Source organism: Phacochoerus africanus, chromosome 15 (assembly GCF_016906955.1).
Source record: "Phacochoerus africanus isolate WHEZ1 chromosome 15, ROS_Pafr_v1, whole genome shotgun sequence".
NCBI classification, from domain to species: domain Eukaryota; kingdom Metazoa; phylum Chordata; class Mammalia; order Artiodactyla; family Suidae; genus Phacochoerus; species Phacochoerus africanus.
In genome coordinates this window covers 54,649,878-54,666,912 of record NC_062558.1, presented here as the reverse complement: position 1 = coordinate 54,666,912, position 17,035 = coordinate 54,649,878, and the positions used below count along the sequence as shown (strand labels likewise).

Sequence of the window (17,035 nt, the reverse complement as noted above, 5' to 3'; positions counted from 1 at the left end):
CAATCTGCCTTAACCTGAAAGAAACCAAGTGAAGATTTTATACTTTAATTCATTTTATTTCCAGTCAGAAATTTTCATAATGCATTGGTGAATTGGATCAATATTTGTTTGGAATTAGACTTTATTTTGTGCTCTATGCAAGTGTTTTCCAAAGAATGTTCTACAGATGTTTATGGGTGTTACAGAATATAAGGGTTCTGTCAGTCACAAATTGTTACTGGTGTCTGACAAGGTAAATAAGATATTAGAAAGTCTTATACCAATTTAAGGTGGCAATTTTATGCCTATTGAATCTAACAGGGTTTTTTTGTTTGGTTTTTTTTGTTTTAATTATTTATTTATTTATTTATTTATTTGTCTTTTTGCCTTTTCTAGGGCTGCTCCCTCGGCATATGGAGGATCCCAGGCTAGGGGTCGAATCGGAGGTGTAGCCCCCGGCCTACACCACAGCCACAGCAATGCGGGATCTAAGCCATTTCTGTGACCTACACCACAGCTCACGGCAACGCCGGATCCTTAACCCACTGAGCGAGGCCAGGGATCGAACCAGCAACCTCATGGTTCCTAGTTGGATTCGTTAAACCACTGAGCCACCATGGGAACTCCAAATCTAACAGTTTTTAAATGTAGACTTGTATCTTATATGCCCTATTTTGAAAACTTAATATTTGCTAACCATTTTACTGCATTTTATCAGAGAATCAGACCATGATGGACTGGAAATTAAAAAGAAAATTGGTCTGTCACCACAGACAGTTTGAGAAGCACTGATGTGATAATATTTAAAGGTGCTAAGTTAAAATAATTGTTTAATTTTGCTGATGGATTTTTCATATCATGTAATATGTTACTGTGTATTGTCAATTTCTAAAGTGGGATGGAATCTGTGTATGATGTTTCTCAAACTTATTCAGCAATAGCACCCTTCTTGGCAGAGAGCATTTGTCTAAGGAACACACTTTGAGAAAATCTACTGCAGAGGTTTTGTATGTCTTCTTGTAAAGGCAGATTTGCTTTTCAGTGACCTGGCCAACTGTTCTCTCATCAGGATTGCTGCTTCCTCATTGCAGATGAAAGAATGAAGCGGTGTACAAGAGGGGAATAATAAATTCATAAAAAGAAATGATTTCAAATTTTAATATAGAAAAGTTCACAAAGTCTTGTGAAAAGACTACAGCTTTTCTTGTGTTCCTCTTCCATCCTTGGTGGCCTATAGGATAGGATTTATTCAAATAGGTCACTTATCCTAATACCTACCTATATTAGGAATAAAATGATTTTGTCCTTTTTGTTGGATTCAGGTTTGTTAAGCTCAAAGAGCTATTTCTATTGACATTATTTTACCAAAGACCCAGAACATAAAATTTAAACACTGTTTCAAATTCTAGGATTTGGGTCCAGGTGGACAGCTTCAAAGATGTGCTTATAATTATTGTTATGAAAGTAAACAAATTGTACCTAGATGTTTTGGTTCTACTAGTAACTTAAAACGAAAAGGAGATAGGGAGTTTCCATTGTGGCTCACCCATAAGGAACTCAGCTAGTATCCATGAGGACATGGGTTCCATCCCTGTCTTCACTCAGTGGGTTCAGGATCCGGCGTTGCCATGAGCTTTGCTGTAGGTCGCAGATGGGGCTCGGATCCCACGTTGCTGTGGCTCTGGTGTAGGCCGGCGGTACAGCTCCAATTAGACCCCTAGCCTGGGAACCTCCATATGCCACGGGAGCAGCCCTAGAAATGGCAAAAAGACCAAAAAAAAAAAAAAAAAGAGTATATACCAGTCGAGTGAATTGAGAACCTACTGCAGATAAAACCTGACAAAGCAGAGCACAGCTCTGTGACCTGGGTCCCTCCATATCCAGGGTCTCCCGTCTTCCTTTGTGGTTTTGAGGTGAAGCCTGTACATTTAGCTTGGTCATTCATAGCAGCTTGTTATTTGCCCATCTTTTATAATAAAATGTTTTTACTGAGAGTTCACGGCCTAAGGTAATTTAGTTAAATTTGCAGTACACTCCCTATAATTTTAGCAGCTGACAGCTAAACCAGCTAGGCAAATCCCGGGAAGCCTGGAATGTAGAATTCTCCATATTTGTATTTGGTATGTTAAGCCTTTGATTGTTACTGGTAATCTAATCTTGTTCCTAACAGCTACTGCTGGCTGGTTTGATTACTCCTCAGACTGCACATACCATGATGCTGTTGCCTCTGACAAATGCTAATAACCCTTTTCATGAGCTAATTCTTAATATTTATGTGGTTTTATGAGGAACTAATTTCACTTGTTTCTTTAAAATTTAAACTGGGGGAAAAGAGTTTTTATCTCTCCAAAATTCACACTATGCCCAATGCCAGTAGATTAAAGAAAGTTATTCAGTTTGTTAATTGAAAGGCACTAGAACGGTATAAGTAAAAACTCAGGGTCTGGACTGTTTAATGGTCTGGATCCAACCAGATTGCTCCTGGAAAGGGAATCTTAGATTCTCTAAACCTTAGACTTTCTAGCATTTATTTATTTATTTAGTTTCTTTTTATGGCCGCACCTGTGGGAAGTTCCCAGGCTAGGGGTCCAATCAGAGCTGCAGCTGCCCAGCCTACACCATAGCCACAGCAATGTGGGATCCAAGCCTTGTCTGTGACCTACACCACAGCTCACAGTAACGCCGGATCCTTAACCCACTGAGTGAGGCCAGAGATTGAACCCACATCCTCATGTATACTAGGTGGGTTCATTAGCACTGAGCCGCAATGGGAACTCCATCTAGCATCAGTTTAAAATGGGGGTCAGGGTATATCTGCTTCATGTAATTGTATGGGGACCGAATGCTATAATATTGACAAAGGTTCTGGCACCATAAGTCTGACAGAGGAAGCACTCTTTAAAGTTCATTTTTTCAAAAAAATAATATAACTCAGGAGTGATTAGCAGCTTTATTCATTTAAATCCTTAGGAGTGCCAAGTAACAACTAAACAAAAGATTATTGCAGACTATCCTTTATTTTAGATGTTGGCTGATTTCATGTTAATATGAATTTTTCTTCTTCTTTCTGTGATATTTTTTGTCATGTGAAATGGTTGACTGACAGCTCACCACAGATTTGAATGGCCAACTGTATGTTGTACAGCGCTGCCAAAATGCTGACACCCTCTTTCTGAAAAGCTCTGTACTGCCTCAGCCTAAGCTACCATTATTCCCCACCTGAAATTATAAAACTGTCCCAACAGATCCAGTTGAAACATTAACCTTGCTCTTCTCTTAATACTTCTGTACTTTATAGCCAGATGATCTCCAAATATTCGGGTGATATGTCCTTCTCCCTATTTGAATTCCTTTAATGATTCTCCATTGCTCTTAAGATGAAAGTAGCATGTTAATTTGCCCAAAAGGTCCCATTGGACCTGGCTATACCCTCTCACCAGCATCACCTGTCGGGGGCTGCTTTTTTTTCTTGCTGCTGTCACACTGGCCTTCATTTTGCCCACCTGTTTGCCTGTTCCTTTCTACCACGGGGCCTTCGATATGTCCACTTCCTGGAATGCACCCCTTCACGCCCTGTTCTCCTTTATATCTCAGGACACTTCCTGAAGCTGGCTGAGCCCCTTGACTCCATGAAACCCCCTTCTATAGGCAGCCAGCCCTTTTGTACCTCAGCATAGCAAATTCCCGGGTGCATGTCGTCACAGAATAGCCTCTCTGCTCCCACCAGACCCAAGTTCCTTGAGGGCACACCTCCCACTTGATGTCCATCACCATCCTTTGTGCTTTACACAGAGATCAGTAAATGCTTATTGAATGAATGAAGCAACAGATAAGCAATAAAGCTCAGTCTCCAGCCAGGCTTTTACATCCTAAATACTTGTCCTGGATAAGGTACCTCCTGTTCAAGTTGTGACTCTGAGCCAGTCTTTTTTCTCTTCCTGTTGGTGTCCACATACTTGAAGGACTAAAGTGCTACCTGATCCACTTCTTGCTGCCTAATCTTATCATAAATAGGAACTAGGAGCCTAAGCACATTACTGTGGGAGGCATGAGAATAAGATGGAGATACCACCCCCAGCTCACCCTTTTCTGTTTCTTCTATTCCATTCTCCTCTGCTCAGCTCTGCACAAGCTTCACAGCTCAGCCTGCCCTCTTCCCACCCCGTGCAGAATGTTAAACCATTTGCAGTGGGTGCATTGAACAGTGTTATATCAAGTAAAATGGTTTGTAATAAAGATAATATAAGGACCAAAGAGTTCTTATTGAAAGAACTTGTGGTTGATAGCGTTAAATAGATTTCGTAAATGATCTGTTGCTCTCGTTTAAAAATCTCTTTGGGGAGTTCCCGTTGTGGCTCAGTGGAAACAAATCTGACTAGTATCCATGAGGACACAGTTTTAATCCCTGACCTCACTCAGAGGGTTAAGGATCCAGCATTGCTGTGAGCTGTGGTGTGGGTTGCAGACATAGCTCAGATCTGGTGTTGCTGTGGCTGTGGCATGGACCAGCATCTACAGCTCCTATTCAGCCGATGGCCTGGGAAATTCCATATGCCATGGGTGTGGCCCTAAGAAGACAAAAGTAAATAAATAAAAATAAAAACCTCCTTGGGTTAGACATAGAGTTCTTAGCTATAATACCAAAAACACCATCGATGGAAAGAAAGAAAATTCAATGCATTGGATGTCCCTAAAAGTAAAGCCTTTTACATTCTGTCATAACCTATATGGAAATGGATATGTGTATATGTATGGCTGAATCATTTCACTGTACAGCAGAAATTAACACATCATTCTAGGTCAACTTCATGTCAATAAAATTAAATAATTTTTTTAAAGTAAAGAAAGTCTTTTATACCACAGGAGAAACAATGTAGAAAATTAAGACACAGGCCACAGACTGGGAGAAAATATTTATAACTCATGTAAGTTTCTTTTTATAAGAATTATAGTAACTCTTACAAGTCCTGATAAAGAACTTATATACAGAATATTAAATAACTCTCAACTCCGTAATAAGAATACATACAGGAGTTCCCGTCGTGGCTCAGAGGTTAAAGAATCCGACTAAGAACCATGAGGTTGCGGGTTCGATCCCTGGCCTTGCTCAGTGGGTTAAGGATCCGGCGTTGCCGTGAGCTGTGGTGTAGGTCTTCAGATGTGGCTTTGATCCCCAGTTGCTGTGGCTCAGGTGTAGGCCAGCGGCTATAGCTCTGATTCGACCCCTAGCCTGGGAACCTCCATATGCCACAGGAGTGGCCCTAGAAAAGGCAAAAACAGACAAAAAAAAAAAAAGGAAGATAAGAATACCTACAGCCCAACTTAAAAATAAGGAAACACTTGAGCACCTCTTTGACTAAAGAAGATGTGTAAATGGCTAATAAGCACATTAAAAGATGCTAAACATCAGTGCTCAGGAAGAAAATGCAGATTAAACCACAATGAGATACTAATACACACACACACTAGAACGGTCTAAATAAAAAAGGACAGATATACTCAGAGTTGGTGCAGATGTAGAAAAACTAAAATCTACATGTATTCCTGATGGAAATGTAAAATGTAAAATGCCAATTTGGAAAACAGTACCTTCTTAAAAGGTTAAATATAAGTCTACCATATAACCTAGCAATTCTACTCTCACATAGTTACCCAAGAAAAATGAAAGCCTTGTTGACACAAAAAACTTGTTCATGAATGTTCATAGATGCATGTATCATTATACATAACAGCCCCAGACTGGAAACTGGAAATATCCATCAACTGATGAATGGATCAGCAAGATGCGGGATAGCCATAAGATGCAAGACTATTTGTCAGTAAAAGGAAATAAGCTACTAATATGCACAATAGGCTAAACCTAAAAAAAAAAAAAAAAGAAAATGCTAAGTCAAAGAAACATGACATGAAAGATTTAATACTGTATGATTCTACTTATATGAGATGGCCAGGAAAGGCAGTTCTCTAGAGAAAGAAAGCATTAATGGTTGCTTGGGGGTGGTGATGATGAATGACTATTAAACAGGCCTGGAGAATCTGATAAAAATATTCTAAAACTGGGTTGTAGTGGTGGTCATGCAATGCTAGCCATTACCCTCACTTAATGTATTAGGCAGGTTTTCCAGTCATTACAATTTATAATGAGATTTCTTGGTAGGTATGCCCTCAATGGGTTTCAGATAAATCCCAGTACTACTGTCACCCTTGATACCATTGGCTTTGGTATCCTACTTGAGCCTTTCATAGGCCTATATCTGTGTACTACCTGCAAGACACTGTGCTATAATTAATGTTTGTTTTAGTCCTCACTGGCCTGTAAGTTTATTCCCCAGAAATTAGCACAGAGCCTGACACATAGTGGCATTGAAAATGCCACTTATTGAATAGATTAATGAAGGGAAAATGATGACAGGAAACTTCCTGTGCCTTGGACAGTGTTTGAAGAAGTATAAGCTGTGTTTGTTCTGTGAGTCAGTTTTCTATTCTTCTTTTGCTGATCAATCTCATTTTAATTGACACATTTTTATTTAGATATTTATAGCTTTAGTTCTTGCTCTGTCCATAGTTTTATAGTTTAACACTCAAAAGATAACTTCATGGGCTTATCTTAATTTTGCCATATGTAACCTCAAATTTAACTTGATAACAGTATGTGTAAGTTTGTGTATATAAGGGTGTGTTTATATCTTTATCTCAGGATCATTGTTTTAAAAATATTATGGAAGGTAAGTATAGATGGATTTCTTTTTTTCTTTTTGTCTTTTTGCCTTTTCTAGGGCTGCTCCCGTGGCATATGGAGGTTTCCAGGCTAGGGGTCCAATCAGAGCTACAGCTGCCGGCCTGCACCACAGCCACAGCAGTGCCAAATCTGGGCCATGTCTGTGACCTACACCATGGCTCACAGCAACACCGAATCCTTAACCCACTGAGCAATGCCAGGGATTGAACCCGTAACCTCATGGCTCCTAGTCGGATTCGTTAACCACTGAGCCACCTAGATGGATTTTAGATGCTTGCCACCTCCCTTTTGGAACTGACCAGATCTTGGAAATTCTGTAATCCAAACAGTGTATGTCATTCCACTTTGTTCTGTTGAGGTAGGAGAAACCACTCATTGTTATGAGTACTGAAGGATATTCTACATGAGTCTGGAGCACTTTTGAGGTTGAACTCTGAATGTGAATGGTAAGGATCTTTTTTGGGAAAATCAACAAAAGTACATTCATTAAAGGAAATAAAAAATACAAGGTATCTAGAAAATGGATAAACTCTGGGAAATTGGAACCCTGTTAAGGCATGTAAAATGGGGTTTTTCTAGACTAGAAATTCCAGAAGAGGATTAAAAAACATATGGGGAGTTCCTCTTGTGGCTCAGCAGGTTAAGGACCTGACATAGTCCACCTGAGGTTGTGGGTTTGATCCCTGGCCTGGCTCAGTGGGTTCAGGATCTGGCATTGCCTCAAGCTGTGCCATAGGTTGCAGATGTGGCTCTGATCTGGTGTTGCTGTGCCTGTGGAGAAGGTCAACAGCTGCAGCTCTGATTTAACCCCTAGCCCAGGAACTTCCATATGCCACAGGTAAGTTCCCTTAAAAAGATGAATGAATGAATAAATAAGTAAATAAGTAAAAGCGTGTGGGAAAGTTAGTATATGATAAAGGTGGCATTTCAAATTAGTGGTAAAAATGGACTCTTCAGTAAATATCTTGTGGAGAATTAGATATCCATCTGGGAAAAAATAAAGTTAAATCCCTGTCTTAAGGCATATACCCTCTCCTCCTCCTCCAAATAAAAACAGGGACTTTTTTCTTCAAATGATTTTACAAATGGGAAATCTCTAAGGACCACATAAAACCCAGAAGCCTTTAAAAATGAAGATAGAGTCAATTGTATAAAAAAAATTTCAAACTCAGCATAGAAAGAATACCATAAAGATAATAAAAAGACAAATAACAAACTGGAGAAAATATTTGTAACCCATATCTCATCTATTCAAAGAGCTTCTAAAATGTAACAGCAAAAACCAAATCTAACAGAAAAGTGAACAAGGAACATTTTCACAGAAGAAAGGAAATGCAAGTATCTCTTAAGCATATGAAAAAGGTGCTCAAGTGCAGATATATTAAGAAAAATGCAAATTAAAACAAAATGAGATACCTCATTAACCTATTAATTGACGGGTTGGTAAGTCTGTTGGAGCAGATATGGGAAACGGGCGGTGTCAAACATTGCTGATGGAATGTAGATGGTTACCAGCTCTATAGACATTTGGCAATGTTTGTCAAACTCTGAAATGTACATCCCTTGTGACCCCATAATTTCATGTCCAGGCATTTATCATACAGATAAAGGATATAATACATATATGAAATGTATAAGGTTATTCATTGCAGCATTATTTGCAATAACAGAAGGCTAACAGAAAATGGGCTAAAACCTTATGACACATTCAGTGAATGGAATATTTCAGGGCTGTTGAACAATAAACCAGCTTTATATAAAGGAAAAGTTGTATTGTGTATCAGAGCCATTTTGTAAAGTCAAGATAGGAAATTACAAAGAACTATCTCTTACCTATAACCTTCGTGTAAAAGGAAGACAACAGCGCGCACACACACACACACACACACACGCATATGCATCTCCTTTAGGATATGCATAGATTCTAGCAGGACATTCAAGAATTAGTAGAAATCAGTGCCTTCAGGGGGAAAAAAAAAAGGTAGGATCAGAGGAGAGGTATTGGAGAGGCTTACTTTTCCCTATATTCCTTTTGGGGTTTGAATTGACGTTCAATTTTCAAATGTCTTAATTCATGACTCAAAAGTAAATGTTTAATAAATAAGTTTGCTTTCCTCTTTTGTTGTTGTTGTTGTTGCTGTTGTTGTTGTTGTTTTTAGGGCCCCATCTATGGCATATGGAAGTTCCCAGGCGAGGGGTCCAATTGGAGCTGTAGCTGCTGGCCTACACCACAGCCACAGCAACGCCAGATCCAAGCCATATCTGTGACCTACACCAGAGCTCATGGCAATGCCAGACCCTTAACCCTCTGAGCAAGGCCAGGGTTCGAATCCGTGTCCTCATGGACACTAGCCAGATTCATTACCACTGAGCCACAATAGGAACTCCTCCTTTTGTTATAAAACAAAAGACCTTTCTGCGTTCAAGGTGGCCTGTTATGCCTCCTTCCCAGCTGCTATTACGCTGGACTCTGGGAAAGAATTGTTGCAGCTTATTCTGGTTTTGTTTTCCAGGACCTTGTTGGCACTAGGATGTCATGTGGGCATATCGGACGAACATGCTGAAGAAAAGGTGAAAAAAATGAAACTGCCCAAGAAGTAAGTTGACTTCTAAGCAATTAAATAGGCTGTGCATTACTTTAGTGTTATTGTACCCATATAACTCCTGACAGAGACCTAGGCGCCTTGTTTATATGTATGCAATTCAATATGTAAACTTGTTTTGTTATGCTAGGGACTACATCAAGTCTGTAATATAAAAGGGAGGAATAAAAGATGGAGCCTTTAGAGGCTTTCAAAGATGAGTTGCTATCCACCTAAAATGGACTTTTTCACCCATTCAGCATTTTATGTAATTCCCAAAGTTACCACAAGACAAAAACCTAAAGTGAATTTACAAAGACAGAGAAAGGGAAAAGAGAGCATACCAGTGTGGAAAATGATGAAGTTACAGAAGTAGACATGGACAGAGAGAAAAAGAAACTATGGAGATAAAAACAGCAAGCACACGGCAATTTGGAAGATGACTGTTAGTATGCCCTTAGGTACCAGTAGTCACCCTAAATGTGAGTGGACTGAATTCACCATTCGAAAGATACGGAGTGGCTAGATGGATACAAAAACAAGACCCATCTATATGCTGAGAAACATATTTCAGATTAAAGGATGCACAGAGGCTCAAAGTGTTATCAGAATTATGTCTAACATTCCCTACTTGAAGACAGGCAATGTGAGTGTTAGCTTTTTCTGATGATACAAATCATTTCACTTAAAATCCTTCAGGTCTTTTGTAGAAGAGGTGAATCATGGTGAGATCTATTCTCCTTTTCTCTTTTCCTCCTCACCCTCCTCTCAAACCAGCAGGCAGTTGAATGGCACAACACATTATTGTTTATTCTTTTTTTTTTGTCTTTTTGCCTTTTCTAGGGTCACTCCCAGGGCATATGGAGGTGCCCAGGCTAGGGGTCAATTGGAGCTGTAGCCGCTGGCCTACACCACAGCTCATGGCAACACCGGACCTTAACCCACTGAGCAAGGCCAGGGATCGAACCTGCAACCTCATGGTTCCTAGTCGGACTCATTAACTACTGAACCATGATGGGAACTCTAATTGTCTATTCTTAAATTCATAAATCTTCCCACATCTATTGTAAACTTAAACCCTGGACCTACAGCAGACTTTGATGAGCAGGGTTCAATTGCTATGGGAATAAAAAAAAAAATGCAACTGAAAAGGAATCCATACCCAGATCTTGTGGGTTCTCAATATCTAATATCCCCGAGTCATGGATATTTTTAACAAATCTAAAGGTTCAAATGAAAATAAAATTCTTGTCTGAAGACCAGTGCCTTTTACTCAAACTTTTCATTAGCACTTAATTGTTATTAAATCAACACAGGTCAGAAACTGGTTGCTTGTATATATCACTTGGAAATAAGAGGTAGTGTTGAGTTGTGAAAAGGCACATTAAAATCACCTGAGAGGTGTTTAATATTAGTGCTAAATTCCCTCCCTTCTGCATCCCTTTCTAACCCCTGATGCTGTGAAGCCTTTATAGTGATGGGATGTGGACAAGTAAATGGAATCTCTCAGGCATATTGGGGCATATAAAAGGCTAAGAATGATCTTGTTGCATGTAGGTATATAGGAGTTTAAAATGAATCTCTGAAATGAATGCTTAGATGGATCCTGAGTGTGCAGACCCATATTTATACCATGCCTATAGGCACAAGCACATGCGTGAAATTCAGTTTATGTAAATATTTACCTAAATGAAAAAGAGTGTTACAAATGCAGCTGGAATTTTTCTCTAATGATGAGGCACTGTGACTGTGAAGAAAAAAAATATTTATATACTCCTTTTATGTGTAGTGAGTAAATCTCACAGACCACACATTTTTAAATGTGGTGGTATATAATGTTCTTCATTTTCTCTCCTTGAACTTAACTTCATATTTAAACCTAATGGGTTTTGTAGCCAGAATGCAGCTTGATAGTGAAAATTTAATCCTAGTCTGGTCAGTGAAAACTCCATTAGATCACTGTTTTCTGAGTTTATTCTCACCTTTAAGTTTTGATTCCGATGTCATCTTTTGAAAGCAGTCTTTCTCTACCTCATATTTTAAAAACTTCTCACCCCTGTTTTTTTAAAAAAATTTTATTTAGTTTTATTGGAGTATAGTTGATTTACAACGTTGTGTTAGTTTCAGGTGTATAGCAAAGTGACTCAGTCATCCATTAAATGTATCCATTCTTTTTTCCCATATAGGTTGGTATAAACTATTGAGTAGATTTTCCTCTGTATAAGCAGGTTCTCATTAATCATCTTTTTTAAACAGTACTGTGTATATGTTATTCCCACCCTCCAAATTCCTCCCTCCTCCTCTACAGTCTCATCTATGGTAACCATAAGATTGGTTTTGCAATCTGTTATGTTTGTTTCTGTTTCATAAGTTCTTTTGTGTCATTTTTATTAGATTCCATATATAAGCCACATCATTATGATATTTGTCTTTGTCTGGCTTCACTTAGTATGATAATCTCTAGGTACATGCATTTTGCTGCAAATGGCATTATTTCATCTTTTTTATGGCTGAGTAGTATTCCATTGGATAAAGAAGATATGGCACCCTATTTTAAATTATACTTCCTCTCGTGCCCCCTTTTTTACTCGATTTTTCCTCCTAGCACTTACGTGGTTTAACATACTATTATTTTATGTTCATTTTGTTTACTGCCTGATTCCTCATCTAAATATAATTTCTGTAAAAATATAGATTGCCCATATTATTCAGTGATTGGTTCCTAGAACAGGGCCTGAGACATTCAAACACAGAATGGATATTTGTTGTTGAGTGTGAATTCAAGGTTTACCTGCTTCTTACTCTCAGGGCTTCATATGTTTAGGATTCTCACCTGACAGGGTGGGGACAGTGGGCCCTTAGGCATTTTTCCTTTGAGTTTGCTGTTAGAGACTGAATTATGTCAAAGAGAGCCAGACAGAAGTTAAAGCTATAAAGGCAAATTTTATCCAGAAACTATAGCGGTAGAGGAAGAGAGAGACCTCAGTATTCATATACAGCAAGGATGAGCAGAGATTTGTGGCCAAGGACCGGAGTGGCAGGGGGTAGGGGTGAGTTAGTGAATGTGGAATTGCTGAGAAGAAACATCAGGGGTGATAGGATGCTTGCTGAAGGCAGACCAGAGTGGGAGGATATCAAGTGTCAGGATGAGGAATGTGATGGCTTCAAGGGCAGAGGCTTTCCACTGAACCATCCAGCTGGATTCTTGCTAAAACTGGATTAAGTGGAACAAGGACAGAGCCCAAGGTCAGAGACGAGGTCACAAAGAGGGCTCAGAGATCTCCATTTGATCAAAGGAGAGTTTTTGTTAATTGACCTCATTCACTTCTGTTGGCTTCTGAGACGTGTTTTTCTGACTCACCTTTGGACCATGTACCAAGGCTCTCCTCCTCCTCTTGCTGAGGCCCCCAGGTCCCTGCTCTTCCTTCAGCTTCATTCCTGCTTCTTTAGGAGGCTCTCTCTGGCCGCCTGGGGAGCGCAGGCTTCCCTGGTGGAGGGAGGGAGGAGGGACAGTTGCCTGGCAACTTGGTTTGTTGCCAAACCTATTCTCCTAAAACCGTGCTGTACAAGGATTTGGGTGTGGGAGCTCTTGGAACCTGGCCACCTTCCTGGGTTCAATCTGGTAAGCAAGACAGAAGTTCCTGGTGGATTTTGGCACCTATCTGGTCTCCATCTAAGCCGGAGGGTGAGGGGTAGGGGATGGTGAGGGGTGGGTGGAGAGCCCTGGCTTCCAGCTTACTCTCCTCTCCTCTCAGCTCTGGAAACTTCAGCCTGTCTGGAGCTGGTAAAACTGGGCTCTTTACCTGGTCTTCCTTTAGGCCCCATCATATAAGGTCCTTCGGAGTGGAACTTTTAATATCAGAAGGCCTTTCGCTAAGGACTGTTGTCTGTGCAGTGAATTTTCAAAGCCTATTTAAAAAATCCTCGGAGTTCCCATCGTGGCGCAGTGGTTAACGAATCCGACTAGGAACCATGAGGTTGCGGGTTCGGTTCCTGCCCTTGCTCAGTGGGTTAACGATCCGGCGTTGCCGTGAGCTGTGGTGTAGGTGCAGACATGGCTCGGATCCTGCGTTGCTGTGGCTCTGGCGTAGGCCGGGGGCTACAGCTCCGATTAGACCCCTAGCCTGGGAATCTCCATATGCTGTGGGAGTGGCCCAAAGAAATAGCAAAAAGACAAAAAAATCCTCAAGAATTTTTTTTTTTCATTTTTTTTCTCTCTGGAAGTGATCTTTGCATGGTTTTGTTTCAAAGAGGCTGTGGGCTACAGGAAGGGCTTAGAGCAAAAAAAAAAATTAGAGGTGGGAAAGGCACAGGGTATATCATCATATTACATGTTTATTTCAAAACAAAAGGAAGAAATGATGTAGTAGGAGAAATTGATCCCTACGCTTTTTCCCTTCTAATTTCTACACTGCAGTTTTTCTTTTGTATTTGTTTTCTGGAGAAGGAATTTTATCTATTCCTTGTATATGTCTTCTTTCTGTGTGAATGTCAGCCCAGTATTCATTTTTAGTTGATGTGCTTCCAGCCAAACGTGTTCTTAATATCTCTGGTGTGCAGTCATCCGAGATTTTCCCATTTGTTCAAGGTACTTGAAGGGCTGATTTGGTATTGAAATTTACAGCGAACATCCACTGAACTTGGACATAATCTTTTCATGTTTATCTCACATCTCTCATGAGCATAATGACGTCCAAGCTTCATTTAACCTGATTCGTACTAAACAAGTCAGCCTGAGAGGTGTGAGAGGCTGGGGGAAAAAGAAAAGGCATGTTCCTTTGTGTTTTTGGTATCCTGCCCCATTTTTGTTGCACCACTTTAATTGGCCCTTCAGTGATATTATACTGAACACTTTTTCAAAAGGCTCGTTGAGAATTCCTAATTAGGAGAAAATGTGGGTCAGGTGAGAAGGAAGCGTAAAATTGAATTGCTGCTTAACATGACAGTTCATCAGCAGAGCCAAGTATTATCATGTTTTTATTTACATCTTTGGTAATTTGATGTCAGTGAAACTGGCATCTTGCCAGTTCCCCCCCCCACACACACACCCCGAGGCAAAGAAGTGTTAAAAAGAAATTTTACAGTAAGGAAATGGAAGCCCAGAGATTTTCTGTAATTTAGTAATCTCTTTTAAAAAATTTATTGCATTATATACTACATCAAAATAAAACTAAGAACTAGTAACTATAAGAGTTTTAATACTTTGGGAATGAATGTATTGAATATATTTGTTGAATATAATATATATTCCTCATAACCTGACTTTGCAAAATGATTGCTTGCACCATAGCTTTGCATATTAAAGGAAAAAAAAGCAACACCTAGTAGGTGAATATATTGAAGGAGAAAGAAATCTGTTGACTTATTTTGGCAGAATTTTCCCAAGAAGCTTGAGAAGGTAGAATGTAATATATAGATGCCTTTAATATGAGCTATTACATATTTTATATTAGTATAATTACTAATGATATGACTTTTCCCTATTATTTGGGCTACAAAATTCTATTTTTCAAGAAATGTTGTAGCCGTCTTTCCCTTAGTTCTTTTAAATTTCTGGAAGTCAATCTGAAACGTTGCTTGAAGCCATTTGGTTTCCAAGTTTCATGTCAATAACACTTCATTCAAAAGCTTTGTTCTTTGTTCTTTTTCAGTCACAAAAAAATAGTTTGTATTAGAAGTTGATTTTTTTTTTTGCCACACCTTTGGCATATGGACGTTCCCAGGCTAGGGATTGAATTTGAGGCATAGAGATAACCAGAGTCAAAACATGAGAATGGTAGGTCCTTAACCCACTGAGCAACCAGGGAACTCCTGGTTGATCTTTATATCCCTAATTAAATTGTGTTAATAAAATGAAATGGGCATTATGTGCTAAAGAGCATTTACATACATTTTTTAAAAATCTCCTTTGGTATAGTGGTTTGATTCTTTTGTCATGTTTTACAAACTGAAAAATGCTTTCTAAAATCATGATTGACACCACTGGTTAAAGCATTCATGATGTCAGCATTTTTATCAACCTACTGAGGTTGAAGTCTGGATTTCAAAGATATTTATATTTATTTTTACCGTAGAAGATGATATGAAGTGTAACAGTGTGGAAATAAGGCTCAGGTGAAATGGGAATTAGTTCCTTTAATTTGGATGGAATTATTAGCCATTTAAAAGAACCACTTTAAATTCTTTCTTGCACAGGGTTCTGAGGAAAAGTAAGTGAAATGAATCATAGTCTATATCTGAAAATGAGTGTAAACTAATTATTATGCTATTTCAAATCAACTGATGCAAATACATCTCTGTTGTTTTTCATTGTGATCACAAGTTAAAGCATCTCTAGTAGGTAGTCTATATAGGAAGAGGAAAGTTTAGAAAATAAAGAGAAATGCTTATACCAATGTTACCCTGTAGTATATACATATACTGTATGTGCATATCAGAGGCATGTAGTGGAATGTGGAATTCTGCTATATATTAGTAGACCTTCTCTGTAATTGTTTATAGAAAATACCCTTCAGAAATTCCTCCCCATTCCATTGAAGACACTGCTGGGAAATCAACCATTAAAATTGGTTTCAGGGGCAGGATCTTTCTTCTTTCATCATACACATATCCCTCACTAGGCCCTTATCAATTATTCATAGATTAGTTTCAAAACTTGACCATATATGTATCCTCTGTGACAGCTAGGAGGGATCAGTACCACTGGAAATTAGACATTGCATTTGAAATGTATTGAGAGCCCTTTCTTGAAGAAAATGTTTTCCCAGTGAGAACTTGCATATGCTTACAGTTGACAGAAGTGTCCATTTAAACATCAAAATTCCTTAAAATGTATTGATTTATATGAGTGATTAAAAATCCCATGTGGCTTCATTATAGAAAAACAACAAAAAAATATTATTTACCCAAACATGCAGTGTCCTGATTTAAAACAGAACAAAATTTCATGTCTATAAATTTGGCTTGTGGATAGAAATGGAGTGACATCAGGCAGTAATTAGCCATAATTTTGCAATTGCCAGGCCAATCTGATCTACTTAAACAAAAGTTTCTAAACTTTTGCCTGTAGATAAATCATTTACAAATAAAAGACATCAGGAAGTTGGAGTAATTAAGGTAAAATCAACTTTATTCAACCTTAAATTATTTATTGCTGTAATACATGGATTCATTCAACAAGTTTTTACTGAACATTGGCCATGTATCAGGCAGTATTCTAGGCTCTGGGGCTAGCTAGGAACAAAGCAGTTCAACTCCCTGATATTAAGGATCTTACCTTATAATCATGCCAGCCATAGCCGAGAATAATTAAAAGAAGAATGATTACTTATAGTTTTCTCTTAAAGACCATTTTTGCATGTTCTGATAATTTTTTTTTTAACTTATCTGTCTGGTGAATTTTCTTTTCTTGGTTTGCACCAAAGGAGAATCTTTGAGATGTAGATGCATATCTCTTTATATTCATTGTGTAAATAACATTAATTCTTTCAAAAACTGTAAATTGAAAGGCTCCTCTCTGCCGTGCACTCTTTTAAATGTAATGACAGTTAGAAAAATGGATCAGAAACAGATTCTGACCTCGAGGCATAGTTGATTATAGGGGGCACAACAATGGCAGAGAATGAAAGAGAAGCAGCTATAAAATAAGCTTTCTGCCAGTCTCTGTAGTTAAATAGAATGAGACAGCTGTGTGTATGCACGTGTGTGTGTAGCAGAGCAGTCCTATTGCCCTCAT

General features: G+C 38.8%; 1 protein-coding gene across 2 annotated transcripts in view; it reads left to right on the top strand.

Moving 5' to 3' along the window:
- Window positions 1-17,035, top strand: part of RYR2 (ryanodine receptor 2) — a 775,249-nt gene that overhangs the window by 452,730 nt on the left and 305,484 nt on the right. For both annotated transcript variants that reach the window (XM_047762364.1, XM_047762363.1), the window contains one exon: window positions 9,232-9,315. In XM_047762364.1, the coding sequence (XP_047618320.1) occupies window positions 9,232-9,315 (84 nt within the window). The remainder of the gene's footprint in view (window positions 1-9,231; window positions 9,316-17,035) is intronic.